The sequence below is a fragment of the Netta rufina genome (genome assembly GCF_964035555.1).
Source record: "Netta rufina genome assembly, chromosome: 1".
Classification (NCBI taxonomy): domain Eukaryota; kingdom Metazoa; phylum Chordata; class Aves; order Anseriformes; family Anatidae; genus Netta; species Netta rufina.
The window spans coordinates 17,016,484-17,035,522 of record NC_140123.1 but is presented as its reverse complement, the minus strand read 5'-3'; the positions used below and the strand labels follow the sequence as shown (position 1 = coordinate 17,035,522).

Sequence of the window (19,039 nt, the reverse complement as noted above, 5' to 3'; positions counted from 1 at the left end):
TCATTGCCTGTTCTTTTTAGCTTAGTTGAGCTTCTTGTGTCAGTAGTTTGGAGAAGAATCTTTTAGGCATAGGCTGAGAACAGGTGACTGGGATGTCACCGAGAGGTGGTAATTATAACGATATTTCTAAGCATAATTTATTAGAGAAGAACCTGACTTTAGCAAAGAAAGAAAATGCCTCTTTAAAAATTGGATTAAGCAAGTATTATAAGTGTGAAGAATATTTTTTCTCAATAATTCTCATTTTTATTTTATGAAATGTAAGATATGTGAGCTCTGTATAGTTTTGTAAGAGAAGTGTATTACAAATTTCACAGTTGTGTCAAAAGCGTATGTAAAGGCATAAGATGATGCTATTGTGTTTATATAAAAGCACTAAAATGGTAGTATGAAAAATACTGTCTGGCTTCCTAGAATGATACAAATTCATCACAATAATCAAGTAAGATCAAAGCCCTTTCTACAGTAATTACATACTGGTACTAGGCTCACTTACAAGCCAAATGATCCATCTAACGTACCTTCAGCATTAGCCTGTACACATCAAAGCCTTTTTTTTTATTGAGAAAATAAATGTTGCTTTCCCTACCGTCTTTAAATTATGCCTTGGAATCCTAAACTGCCACCTGGCTTTCTGTCCAAAAGACTGTTTAAAGAAAAGATCACAATCATGCCCAAAATCTGCTAATCCAAAAACATTAAAGAGTGTTTTTTTTTTTTTTTTTTTTTTTTTTTTTTTTCCCCCTATAATTGAAGGTGGCAGATTCTGCTTTTGTTCACAGTATGAGTTCTGGACTTGCACTTTGAATTGCTCTATCCCCTTAATATTTGACTTCTATATGTTCTTAACGTGTATCCCAGAAAAAGGGTATTTTTCTATGCCAAAGCTTTCAGATGCTGTCCACTTCACAACTATTGTGTTCATGATTTACCTTAAGGAATAGTTGGATGGCTTGTAACTGCTTCTGTGTGGGATGCAATGGAATTGATTACTTTGATGTTTTTATCACATCATTCATCTTCTATTTGTTTCTGAAGAGACTATGATTTGTGGTTTCCTTTATGAGAACAGATTTCTATCTAATTTCTCCAGACAGTAATTTACAAATTGCTTAGATATACTACATTAGTTCCTTGGCATTAGTTCCTTGTTGTGAGTTCACAATTTACAGGAACTACTGAAAAGAAAATGAAGAAGGACCTTTTACTAGCATGGTACTCTGGGATGAAGTCATCTATTTTTGCTCCAGTTCAGAGGAATACTTAATTTCTGCTTTGATCCTATGCTTAAAGACTTTGGTCATTTTTGATCTGGCTCACAACTATAAGATCTTTTCTCTAAGTTTTATAGAGCCATAGAATCATAAAATGGTTTGGATTGGAAGGGACCTTAAAGATCATCTGATAAAACCATCTTTGAGACACATTTTCAAAGGCTAACAACAGACTTTTAGAACTTTTATCATGGGTCTAAAAATAGTTTTAATAGTGCCTTCATTCTAAAGTTGCTTTGCCTTTTAATTTCCTTCTAAAAAGTGTATATCTAATTTCTCTCCACCACACACTAGAGTAAAAAATGGCATTTTAAGAGAAAGCAACAAAAATGAAACTGTTATGGAAAAAAAAAGTATTAAAGTTCAGAATATGATTTGTCCTCTTGTAGAAGTGGTTTAAGTGGTAGGAACACAGTAGATCACTTTCAAAGGGGAAAGTAAATTAGACTGAAGAATTCTTAAATTTCATTGAGTATACCAGCAGAAGGCTGGTAAATAGCAGAAGCTCAATATAAGATCAAATGGCTTCAGTTGGGTAACAGAAGAGAGTATTGGGATGAATTTTGGTTTATCTTGTGTCACTACTGTTTAGTTAAGAGTCTTGGTGAAAATAAAAGATACTTTGAAACAAAAACATTTTTTTTTCTTACTTAATGATTGCAGGCTTGCGCCGGTTAGGAAGCCCTATCTGTGTTGATGGGGGCCACCCACAAAGAAGTATAGAAGTGCAGTAGCCTCTGTAATTGGAAGTGCTGGGCACACACACAAATCTCAAACATAAAAATATTTTTTTCTGGATAGCTGAATATATGTATATTTAATTAGAATGCCAGATTGAAAAAGAAAGAATGAAAATACTAGCTTTTCAGAAAGGGATAGTAAATCACAGTGAAAAATACTTTCCATTTTGATAAATGGAAAGTTGACTCACATTTTCAGGGCCATCTTCAATGTGAATTACTCACCTGCAAACTTTAAAGGAAAACAAAATGAAGATGCACAGAAAAAATATCATGTGAGAAGGGTAAAAAGATTAGACTTTTTATGCAGATGGATAACTTGAAGGTTATAAATAAGATTATTTTGAAAATTTTATTTGTCTTTTCTTAAAATAAAAGAAAAAACAGGAAATACTGAATATGTTGAAATTGGAAATCATATGAATGTATGATTCATGTTTTAATGATTTAATTTTTAAAGATCACAATTAGCTTATGGAAGTCTCCAAACGTAGTAAAGCATGCACTGTAGAGACAATTAATTCAGTGGATTTTTCTTAAAAAGTGGGATCTTCTATAACATATAAAATTATCTCTTGACCTCGTAGCTCCCTCCTTTTCACTAAGACAAATATTTACCGTAACAGTAAGGGAGAAGCTTTCTCAAAAATATGTTTGTTCATGATCTTTCAGCAGGTTTCACCATTTTTTTTTTTTTTTTTTTTTTTTTCCCTGTAGCATCTGATACCAGGCACTGCTGGACAATATTTTTGAGCAGCTACATAGCAGCCTGGTGTACTGATTATCATTTCTGTCGTTTCTTGTAGCTAAACCTATACAGTCACTACAGAGAAAAGGGTGAGGGGAAAACTACACAGAAGATATTCAAAAAATTGGGATCATTTTTATTGTACAAAATAAAAAGTTATGATGAAAGATATCTAGAGTTAATGTTTTATGTAAGGTGTGTCTGTGCTTCTATTCATCATTTGTTCCAATTGGAGAGTCAGGATTGCTTCACTGAAAATACAGATAAAGTATTTAGTGCAACTTCATACAAGTACAAGACCAAGAGCAAACACAGGAAAAAAAAAATTGTATTTTCTTGTATAGTAGGAATTTAAATAAAGGTTTTGATTTTTAAAAAATCATCATGCTTCAGGCAAAATTTTACCTCCAATTGGAGAGGCTTAGGAAGAAACTTCCCCAATAGGTAGGTTATACTTTTTTGTTTTAGAAGGTGGTTTGACTTTGTTTAATCTGCTCAGTGTTTCATAGTGTCTATTATTAGAGATAAAATTCCTGGCTAAGACAGACCAGCAGTTTCGTCTGGCTTGGGCATATCCATTTTTCTATTCTGAGCTAATCTAATTTTCTGCTGGTACTGTGTGTAACTGAATTCAGAGCTAAAATGTTTTTAAAAGTAGTGGCACGTCCTCGAGCCAGGTCATTGACATAGGATAATTCATGTTGCTTGGAATCAGTATGTTACATCCAGATTGAATAGCCAGTCCTCCAGGGCAGATGATAAGACCAATCTAAGACAATCAGCAAAATCTTAGGCTAAATACTAAGATACAACTCCCTTCAATGATAGTAAGACAAGGTTTACATGCATAGCAGTGAACTGCAGGGTATCAAGTGATCAGTTCTGCATACCCTATTTTCAGTCAGTGGTGCCAGGGCAAGTTACGATTTTATTGTAATGTTATACTTGAAAGACAGCTCCACCTACACTATTGATCTGACATGTTGCATAGGTATGTTCCCATACTTTCAAGGCCTCTGTAATCTTACAGCCTTGGGTGCCCCTGCTAAAGTCTTGTGACTGCTCACTTTTACACACATACTTCTAAAGCTATTCAGTTCACTCTATAGAACAGTAAGATTTAACAGTATGTATATGTGTTTGTGTATATGTATGCACATGATAATTTCTTTATTCCTTGTTATTAATATTCAGTGATGACAATGTTATTGGTATGGGTTAGAATTTAATTTAACTTTTGAGTTATAGTGAGCATTTTTAAGGAAGATGTTACAATACTGTTATGTAGACGTAGTGATAATGAGTCAGAAGTTGGCACGCTGTCCTCTGAGTCAGGATATTAGGGGGGCATTGTGTACCAGAGGTACTTTCTTTTGGCTTAGCTGCAGCTTTGACCATCTGTGGTCATAAAAGATCCTGGGAATATTATTGTAATAACTTAGTTTAGTGACCAAATTTGATTATGAGTAATGGCATTCAGATGAACTTTCCCAAATTATTGCTATTACTTCTTTTATAAAATATGCTTTGTCATGCTGTCATGTTGTCCTATTTATATATGTAATTTTATGAATTTTAGTCTGCTATCAATCATGTTGAAGGTCCAAACAAAACTGTCATTGCAGATTGTTTGCAAAGCTATGAAACACTCAAATCCCTTGCAAATATTGGTCGTTATAACTATGCCTATGTGTATAGGCAGTTCAGACACTGCCTTGAGATGATCAAAGGTTATTGTCTGCAAACAACAGATGAATGACTTCTTCTATCCCCCTGTTATACCTCTTGGGCATGAAAGTCACTCATTACACTGTTCTTCCAAATCGCAAAGTCTACAAGCAATCTAAAAAGTGATAAGTTTGGCAATCCACTGGGATCTTATCGATGTTATAAAGCATGCGGAATACATATTAAAATAAAGGTCCTACTGTGCCCTTAGGAAATAAATAATTGCTCTTCATTTCCGTTAAAATTCAGGATTGATTTTAAGGTGTTTGACTTGTTCACTACATTGAAAAATAGATTTCAATACTCTGGAGGAACTGTGTTATTTATCTCTAGTTGAATATTTGTAATTCACATGCAGTTGATTCATACTTCTTTTTCTTCTATCACAGCTTAGCACAACACAAACATACCTGATGAATTTTGTAACTCTGCTATTTGATATAGAGATTATATCAGATGAGACTTAACAGAGCATATCCTTTCTAAAATAAGACTGAGGAAAATGTTTAATAACTACCTTTTTTTTTTTTTTTTCTTTTTTCTTTTTTTTTTCCCTAGTTTATCTTTCAAAATGTAAATAAAAAACTGGAGTAGCATTTGATGCACATTTAGATCCAGAGAATTCAATTACAGATATTTCCCCCCCTCCTTGTACAACACCAGCCTTATCACCACTGTAAATCAAAACCTTTTGAATTTCTCTGGTGGAGACTTGAAGTGACATTTAGAACTATCACAGGTCTATCCCATCTAATAGCAATTTAGAAAGATCCAAGGGACAGGGATTTTTTGGAAGGTGGATGAATGTAGGTGCCTAAAATAGAAAGGGTTTGCTCTCATTTTTAGGCAACAAAAAAGAAGTAATTATTCCTTTGTATCTTCTGCCAGCTCCAAGTACCTATAATGAGAAAAGTATTTTGTCTGAGAAAACAACAACAAAACCAACAAAAAACAGCTACTAAAGTGTGAATGAATTGTACAGCTTTATGCTACTTATTGAAAGCCAAAGGCCTTTGCACTTTTTATTGAAAACCAAAGGCCTGAGTCCCAGCAGCTTATTTTTCAAGCTGGTAAGAGCTAGATCTCTTTCAGAGGCAGTGAAGAAAGAGGCTGTAAAAGTAGAAGCCTCATCCACATCTAAGTTAGCAATGGCAGCTATACACCCTTGGTTGGGTACATTCAGACAATAGACTGGTTGTGACATGAAAAAATTAGAGAAATCGTAGTACATTCTGGTTTTCATCAGGGAAGAGGAGACAGGGAAAAGTATAAACCTCACATATAGCTGGCAGGGACAGGGAGCTGAAACCACGAGGAATTAAAATAGCAGGCAAAAATGGCTGCTAGAATGAAGCAGTGTGTTTCAGGCACCCAAGGCTTATTCCTAGCCACCACAGAAAACAGAGTAGGTAAATATCCAGCAGGAAAGCCATTTTTAATGACTTGGAAAAATACTGCACAAAAAGACAGCAAAAGGAAGATGTGACATGGTAGCAGTATTATGCTGTTGACATGAGTATCTCATTTTCCTATAGGTTTGAAGTTTGAGGAAATGCAAGAAAAATTTGGGGAAGAATTCTTCAACGTCTGCTTTGATGAGAATGAAAGAGTTCTTCGAGCAGTAGGTGGGACCCTTCAAGACTTCTTCAATGGCTTTGATGCTTTGCTGGAGCACATTAGAACTTCATTTGGAAGACAGGCCACCCTGGAATCCCCTTCTTTCCTATGCAAAGAGCTCCCCGATGGCAATCTCATGCTTCATTACTTCCACCCACATCAAATTGTGGGATTTGCAATGATGGGAATGATAAAGGCAGCAGCAAAGAAGATTTACCGCTTGGAAGTAGAAGTAGAACAGGTCACTAATGATAAGCTGTGTTCAGAGGGGACGAACCCAGGTAATTGCAGCTGTTTGACTTTCCTTATCAAAGAACATGAAAATGCAAACATCACAAAAGCATTTCCACCAGGAACTTCCCAGTCCCCCTTAGACCTGAGGATTAGTATCAGCACCTTCTGCAGAGCATTCCCCTTTCACCTGATGTTTGATCCAAACATGCTTGTTCTTCAGCTTGGAGAAGGTCTAAGGAAGCAGCTCAGATGTGACACTCATAAAACTCTGAAATTCCAGGACTGCTTTGACATAGTTTCTCCTAAGATCAGTGCCACATTTGAACGAGTCCTCCTGAGATTATCTACTCCCTTTGTCATTCGAACCAAACTTGAGGATTCTGGCTCTGAAAGTAAAGACAAGGTAAGAACGTTAATTTGGAAGGCCGTGTGTATATGTGTGCAAAAGGAGCAGTTATTTGTTCAGAGAGAAGCAGCTCAAGTACTGTGTACTCTGGAAAGCTCACTTATGCTTTCCAAACAGGGCTAAGTGGTATTCCCCAGCAGAGTGAGTATTTTCCTAAATTATTTATAAGCTTTGCCTATGAAGTTGTATCAAATCATGACATTGCCATTCAGAAAACTCCGTTTTGTGGACTTGCATGGTACTGTTTAAATCAAAAGGGTGAGGAATTTTACAAAATGCCCATATCTAATCTACTCAAGCTATATTATGATAACAATAATAGTTATTAAGCCATTTGCTGGGGAATAGCTTTCACTATGTTTTCTGAAAGACTCTAGCTGCAGGGTTCACACTGCTACTTTATTATATCCTGCTTCCCTGTTTGGAAATGCTGCTTTCTTCTGTGTTTCTTCGTATCTCTCACCCTGCTCTCAAGGGAACCAGAGCTATAAATGGTACCAAGTATCACTTATGCCACTTTTAATGCTTTCCAGTCATTTAAATAAGTATTTGTACTTCTACTCTGCCTCTTCCCTCAATGCTTTAGAAGAGAGTTACTTAACTAGTGGGCTTTATGTTGAGTTCAGTGCATCCCAGCTGAGTTAGATGAGGTCTTCTAGATCAAACCTCCACAAAGACTTGGATGGTGTTTGCCTTCTATCATTATATATATCATTGAATTATGGGAAAACTTTTTGGTGCTGAGCTAGATTCCATCTTTACCACCAAAGTACTTCTACTTTGTTCTTACATTGAAAGCTGATGCTTGGGTGCCTTGGAAATATTGCTGCCCAAGTGAAAAAATTATTGACTTTCAAGGTTTTAAAGAGTAAGTGCCAAAGAATAGTCAATTTTAATCACACCGGACACTGAGACACTTAAGTTCTGCCTACAGGTGGCACATAGGCGATTCAGAAGATGTGGATATGGCTAGAGAAATTCCACTTTTGTTTTGCAACCTATACTGGGACAGAGTCAGAATGGCTCCTGTGATAACTGCATGTTGACTTCTGGTCTCTCTTCAAAACAGAGCACTTTGATCAGCAGTATTTTTTTTTCCATCTTCTCTTTGGCACTGCTTTTGGCACCAATAAACAAGTTTCTGCTGCATTTTTCCCTGAAAACATGTTCCCTCAAGCAAAGCAAACCAGTGCTTCTCATTTTGTGTGAACTGATGTGATTCAACCTGCTTAAAACCAAGAGGAGTTTATTTTTCAGAATCTGTCCTCAAAATCACCCTAACTTGTAATTACAAAAAGGAAACATTATTTGAAAAGTGCAGAAGTGTTAGTTCTGAGCTACCTTTTGGCATGGTAGCCTCTTTTGAAAGAAGCTTGCGCCATGCTCCTTCCTTCCCTGAGCCATCCCTCTCAGCTGTCTTCTCCTGCCCAGAGGCAGAGTCCCAGCTCTTTGTCAACCTTCTGCTCTCCCAGAATCTGCTGTAGATCCCTCTGAAGAGGAAGGAGAAGGACAGGGTGCATGTCTGTGCTAACTCATAGTTTTTCTAATTGCAAGTTAACAATCAAACAAACAAACTCACTTTCTTAGCTGGACAGGTTTTGTACACCTGTGGCTTGCTCCCAGGAGAGGTGGCAGGAAGTGGAGCTTGCTGGAGGTGGGTTGTAGCAGCTGGCTTAGGAAGCAACTCAGATTTCAAAAGCTTCTGTACCATTGAGCTGTGCTGACTTGAGTGCATCCTTGCACATCCTTGACGTTTAGATGTAGAGCTTAGTGATATGGTTTAGTGGAGGACTGGTTAGTATTAGATCAGAGGTTGGACTAGGTGATCTTGGAGGTCTCTTCCAACCTAGACGATTCTGTGATTCTGTGATTGCATTATTTCCTTGTTTTGTACCATGTGTATTTACTGGCGAGTCATGCATTGATTCAGCAGTGCCACTCAGGAAAGTGACACTCCCCATCTTAACGTTATGTGTAGAGACAATAAAAAGGCAATATCAGTAAAATAATTCCTTTTTCTGCCAGTAGTTATGAGAAAAATTGTGTTTTGAAAATTAAGGTGTAAATAAAAGAGAATATGTTGATAGCAAGGTGCAGGGGACATGGGGTAAATGTTGGGCTGCAGGCATGGGAATTAATTTGAGAACATCAGTTTAGAGATATTCTCTTCTGGGTCACTCATTTTATAAGTATTTTCTAAACGTTTCTGGGAGTAGTTATGCAATTAAACAAAGTTCAGTATGTGATGTATTTTGCTAGATACTTTTTTTTTTTCTATTTCTTTTTCCCCCAGAATGAGAGGTTGCACAGATTCAAAATGGTTATAATTGCCTTGCTTTCATAGATTTTGAGTGGAATGACATGGCAATACCTCATGCTCAAGTCCTTAATTTTCTCTTGGGTTAAAAAAAAATAAAATAAAATAGACTGAGCTTTGGAAACTTCATACTGTGCCGTTTTCCCAGAGCTCAGGGCACTCAAGAAGCTCATATTAGAACTTTTCAGTACTTGTTTGGAAGCTGAGTGTTGGACCAGTAGGCCAGTGCTGTAAGCCGGGTCACCATAAAAATTGGCAGTGACTGGTTTACATATTTCCCTATTTTTCTGTCACACATTTATTCAGTTCTTACTGGAGTTGCATCCCACTTACAGCTATTTATCTTTTTTAGAAAGTTCTGACTCTCCTCTGACCTCAACAGTTCTCAGACTTGGTTACTTTAAATATCAGTTGAAGCGGTGCAGCTCAGATGACTGCTCCAGTTTTTAAGCTGCTCAGATATGTCAGTAGTCCCTCAAGAAGAAAAAAAAATGTTTCAAAAGGCTTTGTGATGAACACAAGACCTTTCAGCCTCTCTTCAAAGCACTTTTATCTTCATTTCAGTACATAATTTAGATTATTTTTTTAAGCCTTGTAGTGAGAAAGACAGAATAACAAAATAGTTTTCATTTAGTTCTGACTCCAGCTCTGTGTTCAGATGAAACTAAGTCACAGATCGTGATCTTTCCTTAACTCAGCACCTGGAAGACAAATTAAAAAAACACACCTGTCCTGACTTTCAGGATGCTTAGTACTTGTCTCTTGTATACAAATGGTAGTTTGGTTCACTGCTATTACACAGAATCACACAATGGTTAGGTTGGAAGGGAGGTCATCTGTTACAACCCTCGAGGTTTGAACCACTGAAATAAATGGCTTGGATTGCTAAACCTCTAAGCTATGGCTTGTGAGCTTTGGGGCAATGGGTTGAATTTGCTGCTGAGTTGCAAATGCACCTTTGCCAAAGCACAGCCTAAGATAGTCAAAAGAAAGCAACAGCAAGAACTGGATTTCAAGAACTTGCAACAGCAAGCTTGGATTTCAACTGATTCCTAGAGGGTTTTGTAAGCAGTGATTTATAAATTATGAATAAAGGGGACAAAGTAAAGATTGCAAATGTTTTCTGGCTTAGAACAATGACTCCTGCATCTCTTTGTTGTATTCAAAATTTACCTATACATCTTGTTATCAACATTAGTTCACTAAAAAAATAGGTTTTTTTTAGAAACATATTTTATTAAATTTCCGACCAATCACTACTATTTTCTTTGCTGTCTTCTAGCAGCTGATTCTGGAGAAAATGCATACTTCTTCCAGCTTACAAACAAAAAATTCTTAAAAAACAACTTGCAGAATTATGCATGAGTGGTGGGTTTAGCTCCTCAGGGTATTTGATTAATTGTATTGTTTCACTTGCGTAGATGCAATGTTACTCATGGCAAAAAAGTGTTTCTAGTCTTTTAAAGCATCCAACAGTGTTTGTCTGAATTTTCACAACAAACGTTATATTTGGTAAGTGCTCCATTAAGAGATTTTTTTTTTTCCTGTTACTGATGTTTTGTTTCATTGTTCACTGTATTCTAACATTATGAGATCAGAATTTTTAAAGCAGTGTCTAAATTCTACTCAGGATTTCACAGAGATATTAAAATGCATCAATATATCAGCAAAGTTTTATTAATTTTATGTGTCACCAGCTGAATCGGACCAAACAGAAAAATGAACTACCCATCTGAAACAGTGTGGACACTATAGCTTTAATCCCAGTTTTCAACGCAGTCCATACTTCTGAGCAATAATTCTAATATTTTGATGTTTCTTGGCTGATAATTCAGTCTCCATTATACAATGGACACATTTAAAGGACATGTGAATAGTGAAAATGTTTATCCTGTAAAATAGTAAGCAATTGTATAAATTTATTAGGTCAGCAGTCTCACTGACTTTACCTGAATTTATTGTAGGTTTGCAAACACCCTTGTAAGTATGTGGAGAATAACAGAATAAGAACTGAATCATACCAATTAATACAGAATAAGACAGAATGTGATGGTTTACTTCCTTCCTCCCTTCTTCTCTCCTTCCATTTTGTTGTCTCTAGTGCTCAGGTTACTCACATTAATGCTTTGTTTTTCTTCTAGATCTTATTTTGCTCAAAATTTGCTGTATGAGCACTTGTGACTGTCTTTAGATTGGATTTCCTTGTATACATACAACTCTTTAGATGTATAAGAACTTATGTGATTGGCATCTGAAGTTTCCATTTTTCTCATGAAACAAAATTCTTATTAATATTTGGTATTTATGATATGGTACTTCCCAGGTGCCAAAAGGAGTATTAGGGCCCTGTTGCTCTACTTATATTAACATTCTGTTAAATTTCACACTTCACACTTATTTTTACTTACTATCTTTTTGCTTTAAACTGGAGAGCTTCACTTGCATGCAGTGACATTTTCCATGTTATTGTCCCTAAACAACAAGATCATAAATATTGCAGTTTCACCTCTCTAAGGAAACTCATTCTACATCTCTCTTTCCGGGAGCAAACATTTACTGTAACAATTCAAAATGCATTTTTGATTTTTTGCCACCTTTCTGCCCAGCCCTCCTTGGGTCCTGCCTGCTAGGCATCTGGCTGGGGCAGCACTTAGAGATGCTCATGCAAAGCACAGGGGGTGTCTGCACCCACATATCAGACTAACAGCCTTTTTCCATCTTTTGTATAAGTTTACTCATTGGCCTTTGACTTACTGTTAGGCCTGCATACTCTTTATTTCAGAGAACTATTAAGAATAAAGCTGCCTTATAAAGCTGTGTTACATAAAGTGGCCAGAATTTTTCTGGCAGAATGTTTTCTATTTGAATATGCCATTTTACTAAAATGACAACTTCCCCAGGAATTCGGAAAAATATTGTTCTGGAAATTAACTTTTTTTTTTTTTGTGTGTGTGTGTGTGTGTTAGAATATTTTGTTTAATTATTTTAGACTTAAATTATTTTAGACAACTATTTTAGACTTTTTATTAAGACATGTATTTTTTCATTATAAATTATAACACAATAACATTTAAAAAATATGAAACATTGTTTTCGACAAAAAACATCCTCTGAAAATTTTGTATCACAAGAAGTTCCACATACCACGTATTATTCAGATTTTCAAGAAACACCAACTCTGTAATGATAAAATGTCCAGCAAAATGGAAGTATCAGCTTTTTATAGCTCTACCCATCACACAGGCTGTCCAAGCAAGCACCTCACCTGTTGTTAGTGGGGAGGAGATGGTTGTGGTAGATGAGCTAGACTGCACCAGGAGGAATTTGTCCCAGTGTACTGATTTAAATAAATTCATAAATAGATAAAAATAAATCAGTCCAGAGCCAAGATAGCAAATATATATATATATATATATCCAGAAAGTTAGATTCTAAAATGCATAGATAGACATGCAGTAAATGGCCAGAATTTTTAAAATGTTAATTAACAAAAAACTGTTAATTTTAAAATTTAGGCTGATTCAGTAGAGGTCAGTGGGAATTTCTCAATTTCTCCCATTCATTTCCATTGTCCTGTTTAACTATGGAGTAGTTCTAGTCCTTCCAAAGTTTGAGGAATTGCTGTCTTTAGGTCACATATTTCCTTTCAGTCACTTAGCTCTATATATTTGCTACGTGTGATCAGAACAAAAGTCCATCCAGTCCAGCAACCTGACTCTCAGAGTGACTGTTGGACGATGCTTAATGAAAAAAAATACGAAAAAATTCAAGCTTGCAGTGTTCTTTTCTTTAATACACTCTTCCAGCTTTTAGCTCCCCAGGGATGAAAGCACACCCTACTGCAGTGGCATCCAGATGGTGGTGCTTCTGCAGGACTACTCCTCGATAATTTTGTTTAGCCCTGTTTGAACCACGGGAAGTTTATACTGTTGGCTCCCATAGCATCCTGTGGGAGTGAGATTTGATTTACCAGAAACTGTATGAGGATGAGACCTCTCTGGTTGCTGGCACTAGCCGCCTTCATCTAGGTCAGTGGGGACACTGTGTGCTATAAGTCTACTTGCCTATTGCTTCAACACAGCACTTTCCTTTTGTGTTTGTTGACCATTAGAAAATGTGTGTAAAAAATAACACTTTTAAAAATCAGGAAGTACTTTGTCCCCCTTTTTTCTAATGTTTCTATTCTTTATCTGCTACTGTTTATTTATATTCTGGACCAAGTGGATGAAATGATCAGTCCTGTCATTGGGAGGCTAATTTAAACACCATCCCTGCTCCCCCAGTCTTGAACTGTTTTGCTTTTGCTCTATAACAGTGTTTTTCCTTCTCTCCTAATGAAATTCAAATGAAGTAGCCTGAAAATCATTCTAGCAAGAGGGACATCTGTCACTTATGATCTAGAAATTCTAATTTTTCACAGAGCAGATTTCTTCACAGTCAGTCAGCCTTTGACACTTAGCTCTCATTGCTTTGTAGACTCCTGGAGCTCTCAGAATCAAATTGTATCTTCACTGTCTTCTGAGGCTAATATCCCACCCGTTTACTTGTCAAAATGTGTTTAGACTTTGATGGTTTCCAAGATGAATTGGATTGGCTGTCTTGACAGCTACTAGGGACCATTATGGGTTATGAGAAACAATAGATGACATGACTTTCTTATCTCACTAGTGGCTCTGCATTGGAGAACTTTAATAACAATGTGAAAGTGGCCCAGAGTTTTTAATATTTCTTCTTGAAGACAAGCCAATGAAAATGTCATTTTTAAAATGTTTTCAGTGATAGGACTGTAGAAGTATAACTAACTAAAGATAAAATTCTCCCTTCTCCTTTCCATTAGATGAAAACTAAAGAAGCTGTTTGGAAATTATTTCTTGGAGTCAAGAGGCTATTAAACCAATTTGACTCCATAGTGAACTCTCCTGTCTTATGATTTGCATTATTTTTTCATGATAAGAAAACTACTTTTATTTGAAAATGACCATCTTTCTCTAATTGATAGAAAGTTTTTGAATAGGTTTCTAAATTACACACTGTCATAACTGAAACAAAAAAAGCATTTCATTAATTTTTACATTATATAATCAAAATACTCAGGCACAACTTCATTTGATTTTCAGGAATGCATTTTTTCTACCCGTTTCTTCTGGTGACTAAACTGAATTACTGGTGATTTACAATGTATTTTTATCCTTTCTCTCATTTTCTCATGAGTTCAAGAGTGACTGTGTTTTTCATGGCATCATAGTCCTCTAATCTGGATAGGTGAGATGTCAAAAAAAGCAATTTTCCTTGGCATAGTTGAATTAAAGATGTTCAATCACTCCTTACGTTCCTCCATTCTGTCCTGCCAGTTGTAACTGGACAATGTGTGTACTCAAGCAGAGGCTCCTTTTCCAAGTCTCTTTGCAAAGGCTGAAGTGGCCTTTAAAAGAAAGGGGAAAGCTTGATGTCATCTCAAATTAGGACAATGCGATTCCCTTCCTATTTGATTTTCAGTGTGGCTTAATAGTTTTGGACCTGTTTTGCACCATTTGGCTTGGATCCTCACATCTTATTTTACAAATAGATGACTTGATGGTCATTTGAGTTCGTTGAGTCCATTGAGTTAGACTTGATAGTCCTTGTGGGTCCCTTCCAACTCGGATGTTCTGTTATTCTAAATATTTAGTCTTCAGAGTTTGTGTTGTAGTAGACAGCACAAAGTGATTCTAAATATATTAATTTTCTCATGCTCACTGTTCATGCATCTTGAGCATGCTTTACTTCCAATGAAGCAAAGGTCTGAAGTGTTGGGACTCCCCACAGAACAGGAACCTCGTGGCTCTTTTGCCAGGTCATGGATCCAAGCAGATTAGATATCTGGCAGCAAATTTCTTTGCATGTGATTTGCACCTCTTTTTGATTCATTTTCCATTCTGGGAATGTAATTGAATGAGATATCATACATTTTGAGGTGGTAAGGTTGAAAGGAATGCTACCACGATGTAACACCTAGGTTAGTTTGCATGTTGCCCTACTAAGTACAATTAGCAGTTGTATAAAAGAGTAAGACAATAGTGATTTGCAAGTCAAGACTTGCAGATGTGATCTGCAGAAGGCAGGTGCTGATTTGCTAATACTTAGATGCAGTGTTGCTCTTATCTTTGAGCAGCGATGGTAACCATAGTGGATGCAGAGTAGAAGGTGGTGTGATATGAATGAATTTGACTGGGTCATGTATGTTGCCTTTCAGTATTACCAGAAATGTGTGATATTTACCTTGCTCTATTCTCCTCAGTCTTATAAGGGCAATGGCTGGTGGTCTCAATAACAGAAGATCACTTGTTGCCAGGCAAGCAGTCCCTGCCAGCAGTTCTAATCAGCATTTTAGCACACCCTTTGCAGTGATGAAAAAGCATGTTGAGGAGCCACGAGTACTCTCTCAGGAAGGGTAAGCCCTTTACACTGCTGAGGATGGAGTCATCATTCAAATGTGCAGCCCAGCCAGGGAGACCAGTGCGAGGATGCCTGTGGATTTGCTGCTGTGGGAATGTCCATGCATCACATGTGGGTTTCTAGGATGTGGTAAGACAAAAAAGACAGAAGTTATCTCAGTAACCAATGTACTAGATGTAGGAGTTATATAAACCACAAAATTACTGCTTAGAGGGAACACAAGGATGTGTTGAGGTTTTCCTGACTGTGCTAGGCTGTTATAGGCAAAAAAAGAATAAAATAATCCAGAATCCTGTCTTGAGGTTTACTCATTTTTTTTTTGTAGTGTCTCAATATTTTTTTTTTAGTCTGCTTTTTATAAGCATGCTTATTCACCTTCTCTTCAGCCAGAAATATCTGATAAAAAATCAGTGTCATTTTGGTTAAAGAAACTGAAATCAGTTAACCTATAAAATAATATGTATTTTATTTGTTTCTGAAATTAACTTTTGGCTTTCATAAGCGAGGATTGAGAATGAATATCTGAAAAGAAAATCAAACGTCCTTTTTCCACAGACCTAGGACAGGGATGTGAGATATTCCTAAGACATATTTTTCCCCCTGCATTGTTTCAAAACAGAATGAACTTGTTCCTCTTTGTGAGTACAAGCAAATAAAAAACATTCGTTACTTTCAGACCTTGAGCAGAGGTAAGCATTTTAAAATTCAATCTTAGGTGAAGAAGCTTTTAAACATTATGTTGAACACTTTGACCAATACAGTTCCTATCTCCCTTGTGAGGATAACTTATTTTATACTTGTCACTCTTTCTAAGAGCTGGAATTGATCTGCTTGTTCATGATGTACAGCAGCTTTTTAGTAAATATTCTCAGCTGTGGGATCACTAGCAAAACAGGATCTGTGCAGCTCTAACAAGAATATACATGTCATTTTCTTTTTTTTGCATCACCTTTATTATTCTTTGAAAATTTAAGGATTGAATCCTTTTTGCCTTAGTCATAGGTCTAGAGACGTTGTGCTTGTAATGGACTCTTGTAAGGATATACTTTGATCTTCATAAAAAAAGATTTTAGCAAGTAATTGCTATATTTTTCCCACAGTATTTTCTTATGAATATGCCAGTGGTTTTAGTAGATTGTATTCGTGACTGGAGTTGGTAGAATCTGATCATGTCTTAGTATTTCAGTCTAGTACTTTCCTCAAATGTTGAACTGGTAGCTTTAAAATGTCCATTCTGATTAAAATATAGCTCTAGTGGATCCTCCTTAAGACAGCACAGATATAATTATCAAAGTATTTAAAAAAGATGGCATATGTTGACAGGTTACAGAGATAACTACTCCTGAAAATTCATAAAATAAAAGCTTAGAGCATAAAAATGTTTGGCTTTTGCTGTTTGAGAGAATTTGAAGAATGATCACAAATCTGCAAGGAATCTATTAATAAATCCATTCCTTAAGCAGGTATTTTACGGGGCGAAGAATTCAAGTGGTGATAACTTCAGAGACCTATAATATTGTCTGTTGAAGGGCCAATATGTCAGTCACTTTTTGAGTGTGACCATCCAGACAATTCCTTACCCACCCGTGGGTCCATCTATCAAATCCATGTCTTTGCAATTTAGAGACAAGGATATCATGGGGGACATTGACAAATGCTTTGCACAAATCCAGGTAGACGATGTCATTTGCTCTTCCCCTATCCACCAATGCTGTAACCCCATTGCAGAAGACCACCAGATCTGTCAGGTATGATCTGCCCTTAGTGAAGCCATGTTTGCTGTCACCAGTCACCTACTTATTTTCCATGTGCCTTAGCATAGTTTCCACAAGGATCTGCTCCATGATTTTGCTGGGCACAGGAGTGAGGATGACTGGCCTGTAGTTCTCCAAGTCTTCCTTTTTCTCCATATCCCAGGTGACCAGGTCTCCTGTTTCCTTCCAGAGTGGGACTGCAAAATTTCTAGTATTCCTTTTATCACCAATGTGCTTAGAAAAGCCTTTCTTGCTGCCCTTGATGTTCCTGGCCAAATTTAATTCTACCAGGACTTTGGCTTTTCCAGCCTGATCCCTGCATGCTCATGGTCTTTGTATCCCTCCCAGGCTCTCTGTCCTTGCTTCCACACTCTGTAGGCCTCCTTTTTCTGTTTGAGTTTGCCCAGGAGCTCCTTGTTCATCCATGCAGGCCTTCTCTATATATTTACTTATGTATAAAAGAGCTTATGCTTCTTATTTTTTTTTTTCTTTTTTTTTTTTTTTTTTTTCATAAACCCTCAGTGCTTTCTGCTTTGTTGCCTAAAGGCTTCCAGCAGAGGGAATGTTTGAATGGATTACGCCTGGGGATAATTCTCGGCTGTGCTTGCTGTGGCTCTGAGGCATTTGCAGTGCAGGTTTTTGGATGACTCCCCGTTGAAAGTACTTTCTGCCTTCATGGACATTTCACCTGGCAAAAGTCAGGCAAAAGGAATGGAGAGATCCCCTATTCCCTGAGTTTTATTATACCAATTAAAGGAGAGCTACCAAAAAAAGAACAGGAAAGTCTGTGCTTATTTCAGCTCCACTGAAACCTAAGGGGAAAAATACTAGTGCTTGTCAAATATAAAAGCAAATATAAAAGGAGATACTTGGTATTGAAAGATTTTTTTTTTTTTTTCAATGAATAGTATTTGTTTTTTCATTTTAAAGTAAAAATGTGCTGTAAAATACTGACTATGGCAATGATGTGAGTGCTGTACAGTGTTGTTAAATTTTCACTTGGAAGAAGCATAAAGCATATCATTAAAAGGGCATCAATTTTTCTCGTTCATCTCAGTAGACTGATGATACAGTCTGTTTCCTCTTTGCTCATGAAGGCTTCAGATTCAGTTATTGGATAACTTCTGTTCTGTGTCTTGAACATAGAGTTTCTGGCATTTGTTCCTGGGAATACGGGGATAAAATAGCTGAGAATATTTTCTGTCAGCCAAAAATGCAGAACTATAGCTAGGTTTCCTAGCTATGTTCAGCAGCATCAGAGGGTCCTGAAAGGCGTTCAGAGCCATTTTGGGTGATGGGGAACTCCGCTGAGAATTCTAGGGACATGGGAATAACACTGACAAATCCATAAACAGTATTTAAAAATAGCTGACTTATTTGCTCTGATTCTGTTTTTTCCCATGGTGTCATATAATCATATATGGGCTCACTGATGGTGGTCAACACACAGGGATATCATAGCGGACTAGCAAGACTTGCAGGATCATCCTGCCAGCCTGCCCGTTGTGCTGTCTGGAAATTCAAATTTGTTTTAAGTAGAATATTCTGTGGAACTACTGTAACAACCACAACAATGTAAACCCTACAAATCATTTAGTGCGTGTTGGTGTCTAAGAGTACTTAGACAAACCTCACTACACCAAAAAAGCAAAGAGAAGTGCCAGCAGATGTGGTCAGGATCTCCTGATAAACTGATAAAATAGATTAAGTTAAAATTCTGATCTAAGTATATTATACTGATACTGTTAAACCAACATCTGATAGCTTTGTGTGGGATAAGTAAATT

At 36.7% G+C, this 19,039-nt stretch overlaps 1 protein-coding gene across 2 annotated transcripts in view; it reads left to right on the top strand.

The window, feature by feature from the left end:
- The window catches only part of GUCY1A2 (guanylate cyclase 1 soluble subunit alpha 2), a gene marked incomplete at both ends in the record, with an annotated part of 154,241 nt that overhangs the window by 28,888 nt on the left and 106,314 nt on the right, over window positions 1–19,039 (top strand). For both annotated transcript variants that reach the window (XM_084293288.1, XM_084293287.1), the window contains one exon: window positions 6,026–6,744. In XM_084293288.1, coding sequence (XP_084149414.1) covers window positions 6,026–6,744 — 719 coding nt within the window. The remainder of the gene's footprint in view (window positions 1–6,025; window positions 6,745–19,039) is intronic.